Source organism: Triturus cristatus, chromosome 6 (assembly GCF_964204655.1).
Source record: "Triturus cristatus chromosome 6, aTriCri1.1, whole genome shotgun sequence".
Lineage (NCBI taxonomy): Eukaryota > Metazoa > Chordata > Amphibia > Caudata > Salamandridae > Triturus > Triturus cristatus.
Genome location: NC_140589.1, coordinates 991,853,260 through 991,868,591, shown reverse-complemented (window position 1 = coordinate 991,868,591; position 15,332 = coordinate 991,853,260). Strand labels below are relative to the sequence as shown.

At 42.8% G+C, this 15,332-nt stretch overlaps 1 protein-coding gene across 1 annotated transcript in view; it reads right to left on the bottom strand.

The window, feature by feature from the left end:
• Positions 1-15,332, bottom strand: part of SLC24A3 (solute carrier family 24 member 3) — a 1,192,172-nt gene that overhangs the window by 199,370 nt on the left and 977,470 nt on the right. Inside the window, exon 8 of the mRNA XM_085611775.1 lies at positions 9,536-9,561. Within this exon, the coding sequence (XP_085467901.1) occupies positions 9,536-9,561 (26 nt within the window). The remainder of the gene's footprint in view (positions 1-9,535; positions 9,562-15,332) is intronic.

Genomic DNA, 15,332 nt, shown 5'->3' with positions numbered 1-15,332 from the left:
TTAGGTCCAGTTGGTATGTGGTTGACCTGTAATACCCCGTTATAAGAAAACCGAGGTATACGAATTCTTTACTGGTCCCACGGTCCTGAAGAAGTGTCGCTCAATCTTGAGCACCGTGACACGAAACATGTTGACCCTTGTCAACTATAGGCTACCCTGATACCTTGCATCACATAAGTAGCCTCCCTGGTTTTATCTAGTCCCAGCCCTATTTAACCTTATTAAAACTATTGAGGGGCCAGGCCCTATTTTAATTTTTCTTGAATCCCCACATTCTTAGGAGCTATTACCCTCCCTAATCATTCACATGGTCTTCATACAAAACGGCGTACTCAGATCAAAAGACCTCCGAAAAAGAAGCCACCAGGCCCGTCGGACATTGCACCGCCGGTCCGACGAGGAGCACGCCCAATGATGAAGCATGACACCCTAACAGGTGTGTGAGGGCAACAAGATCTGAATTTGAAATTTCCCTTCTCAGATCATAGTAACTACTACTATCCTTCCAAATTGGCCAATTAGAGGAACTGCTCTTACCTGTCTTTTCCTGAGCGCAGACCCCGTCAAACAGCCCAATCCCCGAACCAGCCAAACCACAAACAGTAGCACACGACACCGCAAGTGAAGCGCAACCCAGCTGAAAATGACCAATGCAATGACACAAACACCAGGTACAGCACACATGGGATCAAGTTCGGAAACACAGGATGCGGAGAGGATGCCAAGGGCAAACCAGCAGGCACAGGCACGGAAGTCGGTAGCCCCAGCCGCACGCCACAACCTCGCCCACAGACAAGAAGAGGCGCACACAGGAACAACGGCCAGAGGAGACACAGGTGCAGAAGCGGTGAAGCAGCCCAGCAGAAGAGCGCCCGCACTGCATGCATGGGTCCCCGGGCACAAACCCCCGCATCATCAGGAGTCCCAACCCCCAATCCAAGCAGCACCCAGAAGGAGAGCCAGCCAACACATCCCCAAAACAGCAAGGAGAATAAAAGGAGGCCGCTACGCGGTACTCACCAAGGGGGCAAAAAGGGCACACCACAAGCCCACTGCCCCCTAACAGCCGCCCAGGCGCGCACCAGGAACCAGCGCCGGGCGGAGAAGTCTGCCAAAAACGGTCTCCGAGGCCACAGCAAGGCCCACCCGGATCACTGACGAAATATAAAGAAGAAGAATATCGAATTGCCAAAATATCGAAGGAAAAATATAGAATGCCAAAATATCGAAGCCCTATCTCCAAACAGGTAAGTACAAAAATATAGAATCCAAAATATCATTGTAAAAAATATAGTTAGTCACAATATCGAATTATTTTAAATGTCTTATAATTAATGTAAAATTAATTAAATAAAACATATAATTAACTGAAACATACTTAAAAATACTTAAATTACTTTAAAATTAATAAATAATTAATGTAAGTAAAAAAGAAATAATACTACATATATATTAAAGTGATATTAATTAAAAAAATGCAATATTTTTTGCGTAGGATAGCGGGCGGGTAAAATTTACTATTACCACTCCAGTAAGTGCAATAGTAGGGAAAACGTTGGATAGCGGGAGGGTAAAAATTACTATTCCAACTCCAGAGAGTGCAACAGTAGAAAAGCGTTGGATATTGGGAGGGTAAAAATGAGTATTCCCACTCCAGACAGTGCAACAATAGGGAATGCATTGGATAGCGTAGGGGTAAAAATTAATATTCACACTCCAGAGAGTGCAACAGTAGGGAAAGCGTTGGATAGCGGGAGGGTGAAATTTACTATTCCCACTCCAGTGTGTTCAACAGTAGGGAAAGCATTGGATAGCGTAGGGGTAAAAATTACTATTCCCACTCCACTGAGTGCAACTGTAGGGTAAGCGTTGGATAGCGTAGGGGTCAAAATTACTATTCCCACTCCAGAGAGTGCAACAGTAGGGAAAGCGTTGGATAGCGGGAGGGTAAAAATTACTATTCCCACTCCAGAGTGTGCAACAGTAGGGAAAGCGTTGGATAGCGTAGGGGTAAAAATTACTATTCCCACTCCAAAGAGTGCAACAGTAGGGAAAGCGTTGGATAGCGTAGGGGTAAAAATTACTATTCCCACTCCAGGGAGTGCAACAGTAGGGAAAGCGTTGGATAGCAGGACGGTAAAATTTACTATTCCCACTCCAGTGAGTGCAACTCTAGGGTAAGCGTTGGATACCGTAGGTGTAAAAATTATTATTCCCACTCCAGTGAGTGCAATAGTAGAGAAAGCGTTGGATAGCGTAGGGGTAAAAATTACTATTCTCACTCCAGTGAGTGCAATAGTAGGGAAAATAATAATTTAATATTTTATTACAAATAAATACATTATTAATACCAAATAAAAATATTAAAATTAATTACCAATCACACAATATTTATTAATTAATTTATTATAAATACCAATGTTGTTTTATTATTAATAACCTATTAATAATTGATTAACAACCAATAAATTTTCAATACCAAAAATTAATAAATAAAATTAATACCAATTAATAAATAATTAAGAATAAATTAATTAGAAATATACAATTATTTCAATAATTAATTATTTACAATTAAATTAATTCCCACCATATTCCCCTATAAACCCACATCCTGCTACAAATAATAAATTAATACAATTAACATAATTATCAATTAAACAATTAATACTAATTAATTACCAATTAATAAAAATTATTTACCAATTAATATTAAATTACTTCCCACCCTATTCCCCTATAAACCCACAACCCGCTACAGAAGTAAAACGCAAAATTAAATTAAAAATAATTAATAATTCCTAAAAATTATTATTTAATGTACTATAATTAAATTACTTCCCACCCTAATCCCCTATAAACCCACAATCCGCTACGGAATTAAATTACACAAAAATTAAATAACATAAAATTCATTACTTTAAAAATATTCAAACATACATTCCAAAATGTATACATACTTTTAACACATATACTAACACTTAAAACACTATAAAAAAAATCGATATTTTTAACAACTATATTATGACTGTCGATATTACTTACTTCTATATTATTTAAATCGATATTTTATTTCTTACCTGATTTTCGATATTCTTCACCACTAATTTTGGCAATTCGATATTCTGTCCATTCTATATTAAAAACTCGATATTCTGTCCTGTCGATATTTTGAATTCGATATTATGTCTGTTTACCGCCCACCCCTGCACCGACCCAACCGAGCAGCAGGGGCAGCAGGAAGAAGAGAAGGCCGGCAGGACAACAAACGCCAGGCAGGGGACCCAGGAGCATCGCCCAGCAGAGCCCCAGGACCCACCTAACAGCCACAGCAGTGCGTCCCCCAGACCGGCGAAGCCACAGGGAGACGTGCACTGCAACCCGGAAGAGACTGGGAGGACCGGCGCCCCAGCCGCAAAGGGCCAGTCGGCAGTCAACGCGGCTCCTGGCAAGCCCGGCAGGCCAGGAGAACGCGGAAGAGGACGGCGTGGGCAGCCCAGAAGCCCCGACGAGACGTCCAGCGAAGAATCCATCAGGTAAGTCCAAACACGTCCCAATCTGTCGGGAGACAGAAAAAAAGAACAGGCTGCATGCTGGGATGGTACCGCTTATGTACTCCCAGTGGGAGGGAGTGGGTTGGGTATCCCAGCATGCTCCTTTTCTTTTTTTCTGTCGTGGAGATGGTCATCTCCACTTTGTTAAGGAATGGGACGAGGACAGGAGGGACCTGGGGGTAATGTAAATACGGTGCTCATGTAAAGCGCTCCAATACCTTCTGGTCGAGTTCACGCTATATAAATATGCAACAACACCTATAAAAAAACAGCATTTGCAATGCAATAGGTCTCACAGTTACGCCAGCTTGAGCTATTGACATTGCAAATAACAATGCCTTTTATTTTTGTTTTCGTTTTGAAAACATAAATAAAAGGCATTGTCATTTACAATGCCAATAGCTTAAACTTGCGTAACTGCGAGATCTATTGCATTGCAAATGCTTTTTTTATTGATGACGAGTAGGTGTCTCATAGGACCGTATCCCAATGCTGTTAAGCATCACCCACAGAATGATCAATTCCCCAATGTTCTTAACTTCCTAAACTAAGACATAGTGGAACTAAAGATGAAGGCGGGGAAACTGATGGAGAGGGGACAGAGAAAAATGGAACACATCGTTCACCTGAGAAAATAAGAGTAACATAATTAAATAGACAACTCTCTGACAAGCAAAGAGGAAAAGAGTAATTCCCGTAAGACCATCCAAGTGGGACTTCTAGATCTGAGACATTTTTACATGATCCGCAATACAGGAATTGTTGTGGAAATCATCCGGCATATCTGGAATAGGGAGTCTCACAAGTAGAAAGAATGTCACGCTCTTTTGGTACTGCCTGAACGGCCATAGGGTGTTGTATGTACCTTAGGTCTGACATAGGAAACGCAACGTATCTTTCCCCCTCTACAGCTCCAGGTTTCACTGCTCCCTTCTGGATTCCATTGGGGCATTAGACTGAAAGAGCAAAACACCATTAATGATTATTTTTTGTGAAGGTGTTTTCTATGCAGGAAGGTGTCCCTTCATGCACAAAAACAATCATTAAATAATGGCGATTTGCTACTTCTATGTGAGCTACAGAATGCAGCAACCATAGAAGAGCAAATCCCCATTATCGATTGCTTATGTGCATGAAGGGACACCTTACTGCAAATAAGCAATCATCCCTGCAAAGTTGGACCCCTTGCACTATGGCACAAGGGGGTCTGTGTTGGCACTAGGCAGCTATTTTTAGTGCCAGTGCTAGGGAAAACACAGGGGTGCACAGTATTCGTTTAAATAGAGAGCATCCCTGTGTTTTGGAAATGAAGGAGTGCGGCCCTGTAAAATTTGACGCACTTCACTATTTCCTTGTGTTCATGCCCCTCAGTCTCTTTGAGTATGTCTTTTTGGATCAAGTCTTCCAGCAAGGGTAGCCGCTCTTTGGTCATGCGTAGGCTATTCCCATTCAGTGTCTGCTACATTCCTGGTGACCCATCTTTCAAATGGATCCTGTGTAAAAAACTTTGTAGTTTGCTTAGTTGTTCACTGAAAACAAGTAGAAAAGATTTGAAAAACTGGAGGATCGTTTCAGGAACATGCACTACCATTACTGGTGGTTCAGCACAGGGGGTAACAATCTTTGGTCACTCGCTATCCTAACGTGCATAGTCCTTTTTAGCTACATACTTTTTGATCCAGGTTCAGGGCCGGCTTTAGCGCTGGTGGTGCTCAGTGCGACAATGGTTGTTGGCGCCCCCCCCCAGTGACCACCTCTACCATTCATTCCCTCACTACCACCCTTTAACAATGCCCCTCAAGTCTCCATAACCACTCCATCCCTCAGATGCTTTAAATTAGTTGTATAGCGCCACTTATACCAGTGTAGGGTGTCAGAGCACTTTACATCACACGCACAAAACACAGAGACAATCAATCATAGGTGTGCAAATCAGTGTATAGGAAATGTTACATCAGACAGAGGACTATAAAGTGTAGGAGTCACATGTCATCCACACTGGTAGACAGTATAGTTTAATAGCTCACTGTTCTATGCTAGGATGTTAATTTATTAAATTCAAGTAATAAAAGGATCTCTCACACAAAACCAATGACCCACTGCTGATCTATTTAAATTACATGCAATTTGTGATCTGCTGTTACAAGTTCTTTGCAGTAGGTATATTAACCATCTGCGTTACCCTACCATTACTCAAAGCTTCCACTAGACAAACTTCCAGTCTTTCTGTAAGAAGAAAATTAATCACGGAGTTATCTTGACATTTTTATTGACGGCTGAAAACTGCTGGAGGCCAGAACGCTGGCAGAAGGTCCTTTTAAAACTATTATAAACTGGAAACACGACGCCCCCACCTAAAGTCAGAGCCCGGTGCGGTCGCACCGGTCGCACCGCCCTAGAGCCGGCCCTGTCCAGGTTGCCCTACTGTTGAACATCACATTATAAGTCAAATAAAATCAACCCTGCGCCCATCAAATGACCCAGCTTTAATGTCTGGTTCAAGCAGATGCTTGACTTCATTAGCTAACAAGTAGGGGTATGCAACTTTCACGTATTTTAATTTGCTTAATTATGCAACATTTCTGAAAATATATATAAAATTATGCAAAATTTCATCAAATACAAAATTGTCATTTATTGGAATGTTTTAGGGTGAAATGTGTCCATGCATCTGTTTTGGAGGTGATAAGGCATTTCACACAAAAAAAAGCGTAAAAACCATATGGCCGCACGTTATAGTCATTTGTGTTGTTCCTTCTACATTTTTACAGTGAACAATCCATAATTACGTGAAGCATAATGGAAATTTTACCCGGGCCTACTAACAAGCTGTTGAATCTGGAGTTGGTGATGATTGTGTATGGTGAACCTGAGTCGACCATGACGTGTAACATCTTCCTCAACACCAGCAATGCACACGTTGGCTTTTGAAATTATTATCCCCTCTCTCTCTTTGTTGTTTACGGTAGGTTTCCTCCATACTTTCACAAGGTGTCCAATTTTGCCACAGTTCTTGCCACCTTTTCTTGTAACGAGGTAGCCTTTGAAGGAGGTCAGGTGGAAAAGGTTCTTACAACAGTAGCTGCTTTCATTGTGTGGGTTTTCCTTACAGTCCTGCAGACCTATGAACTTTCTTAGCCCACGTTTGCCTCCATTGACCTCCTAGACTCATGTGACCAACTGCTTGATCCCCTTATCCGTTTTGACAACTTCCTCCAAAGTAGGGGTCACCTATGGCCATTACCGTTCCATATCCCTTCGCTCTGCTATTGGTGTTTACCATCTATTGGTCTCTAAGCTTCTTATTGATGGTCACCTTCAGTTGCATGTAGTAGATAAACTCTGCAAAGCTTTCAGAATTCATCAACAGTTTCATGTTCCTTCTGTCTCCTAGTAGAGAAGTGATAGCACTTTAATCCTATATTTATGCTGAGATTCAAAAAGTTTTGGGAAGAGTTTTGAAACTCTCCTTTTCTTCAGATCCTAAACAATGCAGTAAAATGTACTTACACTGGCATCTTGCTGTCGATTTTACCTAGAAATTTCTTCATCCAAATCTTCCAAGAAATTGGTGGATCAAACCTCTAAAGCAGTAATTTCAGAGGGGTGTCATATGGCATTTTGTCACCAGCATGCAGTTATGATAAGTCTGACTGAATGTACTGAATGTACAAGGGTAAAGTGAAGTGACAGGGTAGAACAAGTGGAGTATATATGGGTTCCTAACTATTCAGGCATTTCATTTGTTGGAATACAGATCAGCACTATAGATGCAGCATGACAAAACTGTAAGGTGGCGAAATAAAATGCTTCCACGTGTGCGCTCATTGGTTCTACGTTTGTGCGATATGTAGTTGCTAGTTCTACGCGTTTTCTTCCCTGCCACCTGTTTATCCAACCTTGTCCTCTCAAGATGGTTGTTCCACCCTTGGAACATATGTTGCCGTAGGAATACAATGTGAAAATGTCATCTGTCGCGAGAGCAAGGCATGACCTATTGAGTGCAGTACGGTGAAAGTGTGCAACGCCAAGGTACAAAGAAACTTCCAAATGATGGTCCCTCCCAGGTGTGTAGTCAAAACTGTGCAACATCATACATGCTCTAATTACTGCCTTTTGCCTTGGGAGCTAGGCACACTAGTAGCTGACCCCAACAGTGCGCTGCTACAGAATTGCAAACCAGGGGCCATCACTCATCACCTCATCAGTACTATTCAGATCAAGAATGATTGCAAACACCTTGAGGGATGAATGCATCACAACAGTTTCTCAAATAGGACTCACAGGCCATTGGACACCAAGGGGCATATTTATTAAAGAGTTGCGTCACCATTGCGCCATGCAACGTGGTGCAAGATTTATCCTTGCATGGCCCTGCTTGGCTTGATAAATCTCGAGTAACGCAACGCAGCGCAAATAGCTGCATTATGTCACTCTGCCCCAGGGAGGCCTTCCATGGGTGGAATGTGGGTGCTCCCATGCATCCACCCCTGGATTTTGGCACATTCTGAGATTTACCATTACTGATAGACCTGGGAATGTGTCAAAGTACCACACCTCGCCAGCTGAGGCGTAACAAAGAGAAATATCTTTATTGCTGCTCGTTACTTCCTCTTTCTATGTGTGCTGCATTCTGTAGCACACATAGAAAGAGGAAAATGCTTTCGAGGATTGTTTCTGTGTACGAAGGTGTCCCTTCCTGCACAAAACAATCCTGCTTACAACGCAGACACCCTTGTGCAAGCATGCCTGCGTTGGTGCTAGGCAGCACATTGTGCGCCAGCACAGAGAAATGACAGGAATGTGCTGTAGTATGCTAAATACAGCACATTCCCGCCCTTTCCCTGTCATCCAGTGCAGTAAAGCAAGGTGACGTGTTGCGCTGCGCTGCATGAATAAATACGTCCCCAGTTTCTGAAGGAACCACAAGAAACATGCGTAAGTGCGCTGCACAAGCACACAGTGGGGTGTCTGACTCAGTCAACGGCAGTTGTAAGTTTCATGCCACATCCGGGCCTCAGTGGAGATGCTGGATGGGGAAGGCAGCATGGACTCCATCTTCAACACCAAATCTGCAATAAATAGCTGCTTCTCTGATTGGAAAGTAAGGCCTGTTTTTTGGTAACAAGCCACAACTAATGTACATGTCTCACCCGCCCAGTGTCCTGAGCATTATTGCCATTAACCTTCACCCACAAAATGTTGAATCATTTAAAGCTAAGACATAGTGGAAGGACATGTGAGGGAGGGGACACAGGTGATGAGGAGACAGAGAAAAATGGAACACCGCTGTAGAGATGAAAAGAAACTGTTTCATATTTTTCCATCCAGAAGGACATGGTCGAGTTTGCAGTGATAGCCATCTGGAACGCCTTACACTTATTTGGTTGTTGTGCTGAAACACAGGGATGGCTTTAGCACTGGTGGCGCCCGATGTGCCAGTCACTTTTGGCGCCCCCCCAATGTGACTTCCTTCTCCATGAATTCCCTCACTACCACTCTCCAACAGTGCAAGTGCACCTTATCTCTCCATAGTACCTCTCTGACATACATTTCATTTTTTTATAGCGCTACTCACAGTTTACTCACAGTCATTTTTGTGATCTGCCGGGTACACGTTCTTTACAGCAGGCACATAAACCCTCCAAGTGACTTCATGATGAGCCAAAACAGTCACTAGATAAAAATCCGTTCTCTCACCAGTAGGAACATTAATTACCAGAGTTATCTTGACATTTTTATTGTCGTCTGAAAACTGCTAGAGCACAAGGAAGTTCACATGCTTTTAATCTAAAAAACACAGGGCACCCACCGCCAAAGTCAGCGCCCGGTGCGGCTGCACTGTTCGCACTGCCCTAAAGCCAGCTCTGCTTACAAATCTGACTCCTGAGCTCGCCTCTCTACAACACTCAAAGAGCATAATACTTTAGAATGATATCAAGAAACAAAATGCAGCAAAAATGAAACACACTTGTACTCACCAAGAAACGCATTCGTCGTAAATGAACTGTGGAGAGAGAAAGGGGAGGCGTTATGACAGGAAACGGGATATTTTCGAATCATGCATTACCTAGTACAGGTTCCAGTCGACCAGTTACGTATGGTGAGCCAGAGCCCATTATGGCCCATACTTGGCCCTAACATCTACAACATGAACAAAAGAACTGAAAAGATACTTGTTTTGAAATAGCATAACTATACATTGCCGGTGTTTCAATTTAGTCTATTAGATCACATTACTGCATTGAATGACGTGTTAAAAACAGTAATTTCTAAACATAAACTTACAAAGCTTCAAGCAACAGAAACCCTACACTTCATCTCATATTATTATACCCCCCCCCCTTAAAAAAAATGCTCTGGGGACATTGCCTTGAGAGATCCAAGAAACACTTCAGTGTGGAATGTGCACCATCTAAAATGGCCAAAGTTATTATACATGAACTGCCTTTAATAGCTGTTAAAGCAAATGCAAGTGAGGATTTTGTTGTTATATATCTCATGCTAATAAGAAAATTGCTCCTAGGTGTTCCCATTTTTGTCAGTAAAGGGAAATGAGACAAAGTGAAGTAAAGTATTTTGTCTAGGGTAACAGTTTGGTCAAACGGGGAAGCCAGGTGATGATGCCTAGGTTCCCAGTCAGAGGGGCATATCAACAAGGCGGCGCTATAAAATGATTGCCGCCTTTGCGTCAGACGAAAAGCGGTGATCATTTTATCGCTTTATCAGCAAGGTCACGCTATCGTGTGAATCCTTGCCTTAGCGCCCTTTCCCGTAACGCCTACCTTTGCATCTCTAATGAGATGCAAAGTGGGTGTTCCGTCCCAAAATAACTGGAGACATTTCTCCAATTATCAATGGGCACGCTAACAAGCATAGCGATAAGAAAAGTAGCGCTAACCTTGGTTATTGCTACTTTCCTTATGCCTGCTTTTCCTTTGACTAAACAATGGTAGCCAATGGGTGGTGGATTATAGGGCTGAGACCACCCAGCCCAATCAACAAGGATATCGCCGTTTTCCATGGAAAACATCGCAATCACAGGCATAATTATCGCCATTGCGCTATGCGTTGGTAATACAGCGCTAGCATGGCGATAATTATCTGAGATAGCTGGCGATAAAAATCCTCACGCTAAGGGCGGCCAGCGATAATATCACTGCCGCTTGTTGATATGCCCCAGAGTTTGCAAAACAACCACTGGAGATTATCTCCCACTCTACTCGGTTTGTTCATTAATTGCCCTTCAAAAGAAAAATAAGTACACTGTGTTCTAGAAAGCTAACTTGCACATTTCCCATATCACGTCCTAGATCAGTAAGAGTTTATATAAGAAATCTTTTCTGATACGGGTTAGTTTAATCAGTTTTATGCTTTCAAGAGGTAAGACCACCAAAGAGAGTGACTACTAGAAGGTATAAAGCAGCACTATATAGGTTAAAATGTCTATCTGTTGTTGGTGTACAGCAAATTGAAGTGTAAGTAAGATAGAACACTATATTGAGTGGGTAATGTTAATCACCTCCCCTGACACAACAAACTGTGTAAGAAACATTACTGTCCCAAACACATCTTTTTCAATGGGTCACTTCTAAACTCCTCTCACTTGTGTGAACATATTGAATGATTGATCCACTTAAACTAAACTACTTTTTCAGGAACTGAGTTTCCCATTGATCAACTGAAGCTGAAGAGAACTGACAAAGTTTAGGGCAGTCAGTGGCGGTTTATGGTATAGGGCGTTGGGGCTCCACCTCTCCAATTGGCAGTAAGTTAACCTGCATTGCCTCTTTCTCAAAAGCAATGATAAAAAACATGGCACCCTGTCCCTCGTACTGAGCATATGTATGTACTGAGGCACTGAAAGGCAGCAGCCTACTGCCCATGTCCGGGGTTACTTTCTCCCAACCCTGGTGCCAACGGAATCTGGTGAACACAGGGCGATAGACACTGAAAGCCTGCACAATGTCGTCATCCCCCATGTTTTGTTCTAGTTGAAGCTCCCATTTCAGCTGTCCGTCTTTAATGTTTACTTGAAGACACTACCAACCTAGTGACTTCTATTGGCGGTGCACTGACAGAGCCATGAGTGTGAGTCATAAAAGCTTTAACTAAATTTAAACAGAGCAGATATATTGCCTGTTACTCCGCTTTTTTACCCTTATGTTGTATTTAGTTATAATTATTATTGTTACTTTTTAGAACGCTGCTGCAGTGGTTACTTATTTACCCATGTGGTAGAAAAATTCATCAGTGATTTTGTAATTTATAACATCTCCCCTGAATTCCACATTGTGGCTCCTCGATCATCAACAGAGTGCACCAGAATGTGTGCTAAGTGTCTATTTGTTCCTGGACATGAGAGTTCTGCTACTCTGTGTATGAGTACCCCTGGGCCTGTCTCCTTTGCAAGCATTATCAGTGGCTAGTGTGTCGTAGGTCCTAGTGCAAGGAGGGAAAGAGGATTTTGAATTGTTAAATACAGCAATAATCAGGGTTCCGTGGGCCCTGCAGGCATGCCTATGTGCCCCCGGTGCCACTAAATCTGCTGCACCAAAGGAAGGTACGCCCCTGCGCATCATAGATAATAAGTACTGTTGAAAAACATTTAAAGTTGAACATGTAGTACATCTTTCCATCAGTGTCATTGTTACTGTACTGATAAATGCCAAAATACCCCCCACATTCTCCTTGTGCCATAGTGCAAGGGTGACTACATCGCAGGGATGATTGTTTATGTGCAGGAAGGTGTCCCTTCCTGCACATAAATCAGTAATGGTGATTTGCTATTTCTATTTGTGCACACATAGAACTAGCAAATCACAATTAATTAATGGTTGTTTTTGTGCATGAACGGACACCTTCAAGCATACAAACAATCATTAATAGCGTTTTGGTCTTTAAAGCAAAAAGGAGGAGGAATAAAAGTATTTCTACTCGTTGTGCCAAACTACTGCCTTCTTTTGCACAGCGTTAGTTTTTGGAGCTGCCTCAGATTTACAAATCATTGTCATCGTCAAAAAGCAATGGCTGCTGCGGTGGAACGCTTACAGCAACACCAACTGCACGCCCCTTTCACGCAGATACCTGCGTGAAAGGGTAACATATTTACAAAGCGGTGTTAAGCCACAAAAGTGTAAATATGTAGCAAGGCATTGCGCCAATGGAATGTCAGTAAAAGTGGCGTTCCTGTGGTGCAATCCCCTTGTACATATGCCCCCATGAGTTCAGTATGTATGCTGTATAAGAAGCTCTTGTGTTATTTAATAGACTATAATGTTGCTCCAACTAAAAATAAGAATGTAAGCTACAAGGAGGGTACTCGTGAAAGCGGACTTGACTCTTAGGGCCATATGTACGACGAAGTGGCAGAGCTTGTTATTAGCCTCCTGGGCTTAACGACACGCTCCGCCACTTCGGGAATGCAAGGCTTCACCATATTTACAAGGATGTGGTGCAGCCTTGCGTTTCCCCCTGCGATGGTGCTAAGTTTAACAAATTAGCGCCAACGCAGGCTCCCTTGCACCAGAGTGCAAGGGTGTCTGTGCGCAGGGGAGGATTAGTTATGTGTAGGAAAGTGTGCTTCATGCAGCACACATGAAAGTTACAAAATGGCAAATTTTTAAAAAAGGTTTGTTCATGTGCAGGAAGGGTGCACAAGGCAGCACACATGGAAAAAGCAAAAACGAGGAGAAATGATGCATTTCTCCTCGTTTCGCCACCTTAAGATCAGGGGTTTCCTGGTCTTGAATTTGGCATCGCCTCCTATGTACGCCACCCTTGTACATAGTGGGCAGCATCAAATACAATGGGTGTTGCGGTGGAACGCCCACCACAACACCCACTGCATGCCCTTTTCACGCTAAACACAGCGTGAAAGGGTGCTTTATATACTAGGCAGCGTTAAGCCACGTTAAGTGGCTTAACGCTGCCTTGTACATAAGGCAAGGCCCCTATCGCCACGGAAACGTCACAAAAAGTGATGTTCCCGTGGCTATAGGGGCTTGTACATATGCCCCTTAGTTTGCTAGTGGCATTGTTGTCATGGTGGGGTCTGGCTGCGCATGAATGTTTTTATAATGTTTCTAAATTAATGTTGAAAAATTGACACTGCCACATTCAACAAACGCCTACCAATGCAGTGATGTAACCTGAGCTGAAACGCGTTTGCAAGTTAAAGACCTACAATTTTTGAATATTGAAGACACTTTATTGTATTGTACATGATATTTGTGGCATAATTCAGATGAGCTCAGCTCGTGCACAGGCTCTCAGAGCCAACCCAGATCACTGGCTCGGCTCTCGCGTTAATTTGTGGGCTCGCCCGCGTGCAATGTTTGCTTTTAATCTAGCAGATAAACGGCGTTGCGTCACGTCCACACCTCCAACGAATAATAAAAATAAAAAAAACACGCTCTTGACTCTATGCTGAGCCAACGTAACTCTCCATGAGAGGCCCCACGTGTGTTTTTTTAGAACGCGCTTGGCTTTGACAAGCTCAGTCGAGAACTGTTTATGTTATTTTGGCCTCAGCTTGGTATGCCAGGGGAAATGAACGACAAACATGTTTGTTCCCTCTGTGGAAAGAATGCCAAAATCTTTTTCGGAGCATGTAGATTTTATTGTGCTGGGAAAATAAGAAACTGTCCTTCTTGCAGCAAGATGGTATTGAGCAACGGTTGAATCCCACCAGGAGCAAACATCGACATCCCCGGTAGATCTTTGTTTAGTTTGTACATTAGGACGTGGATATAAACACATCGCTATCGGTTGATGCTTGCATCATAGTACGGTATGTGGAAATATATGTTATTTTTTAAAATGGAGCCTATAAATGAAGCAGAAAGATTACATACACGTTGACCAAAATGTCAATGTAGTGTTATCCTTTCAAAGTTGTTCGTATAGTATGTGTAGTAAGATAGGGATGTGGAAGTATATGTGGAAAGTGGATGTAAGTGGAAAGACTGCCGAGGTGCAAAGATGTTCTTTCGAGTAATATGCAGAACAGGTCGAAGGCTAGTAACAATATTCAAAAATAATTTCGCACACACAGAGAAAGCTTCACTACTGCTGTACATTTTGCACCTCTTCTGTTTGAGGAGCATTTGTTGAAGTGTGTCTTGTAACTTTTCTTTGAGTTAGGAAAGCTTGCATTAAGCTGGCCACCCTGAACCTGTGTTGCATGTCGGTGAAGCTTGGTGAATCCAGTGGTGCAGCTACGCCTTGTGCCGCCCGTGGCGGTCCCTGCATTTGTCGCCCGCAACAGCCGGATGTAAGAGTGGGGGGTTGCTGGCAATTTCTGGTTTTCCACCCTGCAACGACCGGAGGCAAGGGGAAAGGCCCCTGACCCCCCCCCCCTTTGCTACGCCACTGGGTGAACCCATTTTAACAATACAAAATCAGGATGATTCATATGAAAGTGTGGGATCAGGGTGCAAAAGGGCATAATGAGCACAGAGTGAAATGGGGAACTCAGGGTGCAAAGTGGTAATAGACCCTTTGAAAACATTTACAGCACAAGGAAGAACAGTGCCTGCTTCTCCACACACACAGCAAGTAAATCACTTGAAGTAGATCCCTGAAAAAGTCTCGCCAAGTAGGAAAGAAAACAGCTGCCCAAACCAGAGAAGAGAAGACACTCCTGCACACACTCAATCATCTCATTTTGCACCAATTAAAGTAATTGCACTGGGTTTCATGAGTAAAGCATTACAGATGCAATCGACAATGAAATGAACGTGATGAATGATACTTATAGCACTAGAGTATGACCAC